The sequence below is a fragment of the Geospiza fortis genome, unplaced genomic scaffold, assembly GCF_000277835.1.
Source record: "Geospiza fortis unplaced genomic scaffold, GeoFor_1.0 scaffold81, whole genome shotgun sequence".
NCBI lineage: Eukaryota > Metazoa > Chordata > Aves > Passeriformes > Thraupidae > Geospiza > Geospiza fortis.
In genome coordinates this window covers 1,677,575-1,679,086 of record NW_005054318.1, presented here as the reverse complement: position 1 = coordinate 1,679,086, position 1,512 = coordinate 1,677,575, and the positions used below count along the sequence as shown (strand labels likewise).

General features: G+C 34.2%; 1 protein-coding gene across 1 annotated transcript in view; it reads right to left on the bottom strand.

Annotated features, from left to right (window-relative positions):
• Positions 1 to 1,512, bottom strand: part of WDR35 (WD repeat domain 35) — a 41,961-nt gene that overhangs the window by 30,058 nt on the left and 10,391 nt on the right. The window contains exon 9 of the mRNA XM_031056453.1: positions 1,033 to 1,218. Within this exon, the coding sequence (XP_030912313.1) occupies positions 1,033 to 1,218 (186 nt within the window). The remainder of the gene's footprint in view (positions 1 to 1,032; positions 1,219 to 1,512) is intronic.

The following is a 1,512-nucleotide window of genomic DNA, read 5'->3' as shown; positions in this document are numbered from 1 at the left end:
TGCTGAAATTAAGAAATTTTTTTCCCATTAGCTATTGCTTAAATTCTGCCATTCTGAAACCACAATTCTAATGATGAAAATCTCTTGTAAACCAAATCAGGTTTTCAGACAACTCTAATGCACTGCTACCCACAAACCTATGAACTTAATTTCCTAAAACCTGGCAACTCACAGTGTTAATAATTACACTGGAGCCATTTCAAAACAAATGATAGGTCCTTACTATCTGTAATTTTCAGGTGTGAAAATTAAATCTCTTATTTATGCTCAATAGAGTTACACTAAGTCTCTCTACTGTTTGTTTCCTCCTTTAAAATTACAATTCAGAAAAAAAATTATTTTATTGCACTCAACTTCAGCAAATGTTTATGGCCACAAACCCATGTTTTCAATCCATATGACAGTATACCATTTATAGCACAATGAAGCAAAGCAGCATTACAGCACGTTTGGGGTTTTTTACCATGGCACCAAATGACTCTGTCTCCTGCTCCTCCTTTGTAAGCAATATATAAGTGATACAGAAAATAATTCTGAAATGATTACACAGGAAAAATCATGTAACAGAACATTCATTAACCATGGAATACATTTATCAATTGTGATTACACATCAAATTAATTAATAAACAAAGAAGTTTGTGGAAAATGTAACATATCATCTAAAAAATTGCCCCTTTTTTTCCATTTCTGACTGACGAAATATTCATTACCATTCTCATGCTTTTACCTTGTCTCTGAAAAACTGTTCCAAATATTTCTGAAGAAACATTCATCTGGAAGGCTGCAGTTTTTATTAGGTTACTAATGGCTACTAGGAGTTATCTATAGATGCAGTTATTTTGAATCAGCTACTTTGTTGTTTTTTGGGACTCTATGTTTTTAAACATTGAGCCCATTCACGCCATTCTGTCAAATGACAACTGACACAACTCTAAGGCAGATTCAGACTTTTACATTTCATCTCATTCCAGCTGTAAAGGACTGACATGTGGAACAGAGTATTTCAAATGAAAATTAAGACAGACTTTACCTGAGGCTGATTTTCATCTGCTTTTGTTGCTAAAACACAGAAGTCCCCATAAGTTGTTATGGAAATAAGGCTCTTGACATATTTCACATATTTCTCATTGTTTTTTGTGTCCCAAAAGACTACACAGCACTCTGGGCGGTCCGCTCGGGTATAGGCATAAACAACGGTGTTGGAACAGTAACCCCACTGCCAAGAAAGACAATGTTGGTAAAACAAATCAGAAACTACAAAAATTCAGTAATGAATTCTTCCAGCCATGAAAAAGTTTATTTCACATATACAATTAGTATTCAATATTTCTTACCTGTCAAGTGACAACTTGATTTATTATGAGAACACAGCTCACATAATAAGATATTGGAATAACATTAAACTGGCAAAAGAAGCTTTTCCATCACCAAGCTTTTACTATCACCTTCAGAACTGAAAGATCAACCTTAAAATGTGACAATATCTCACTCTGCCCTGTTTCCCCCTCGT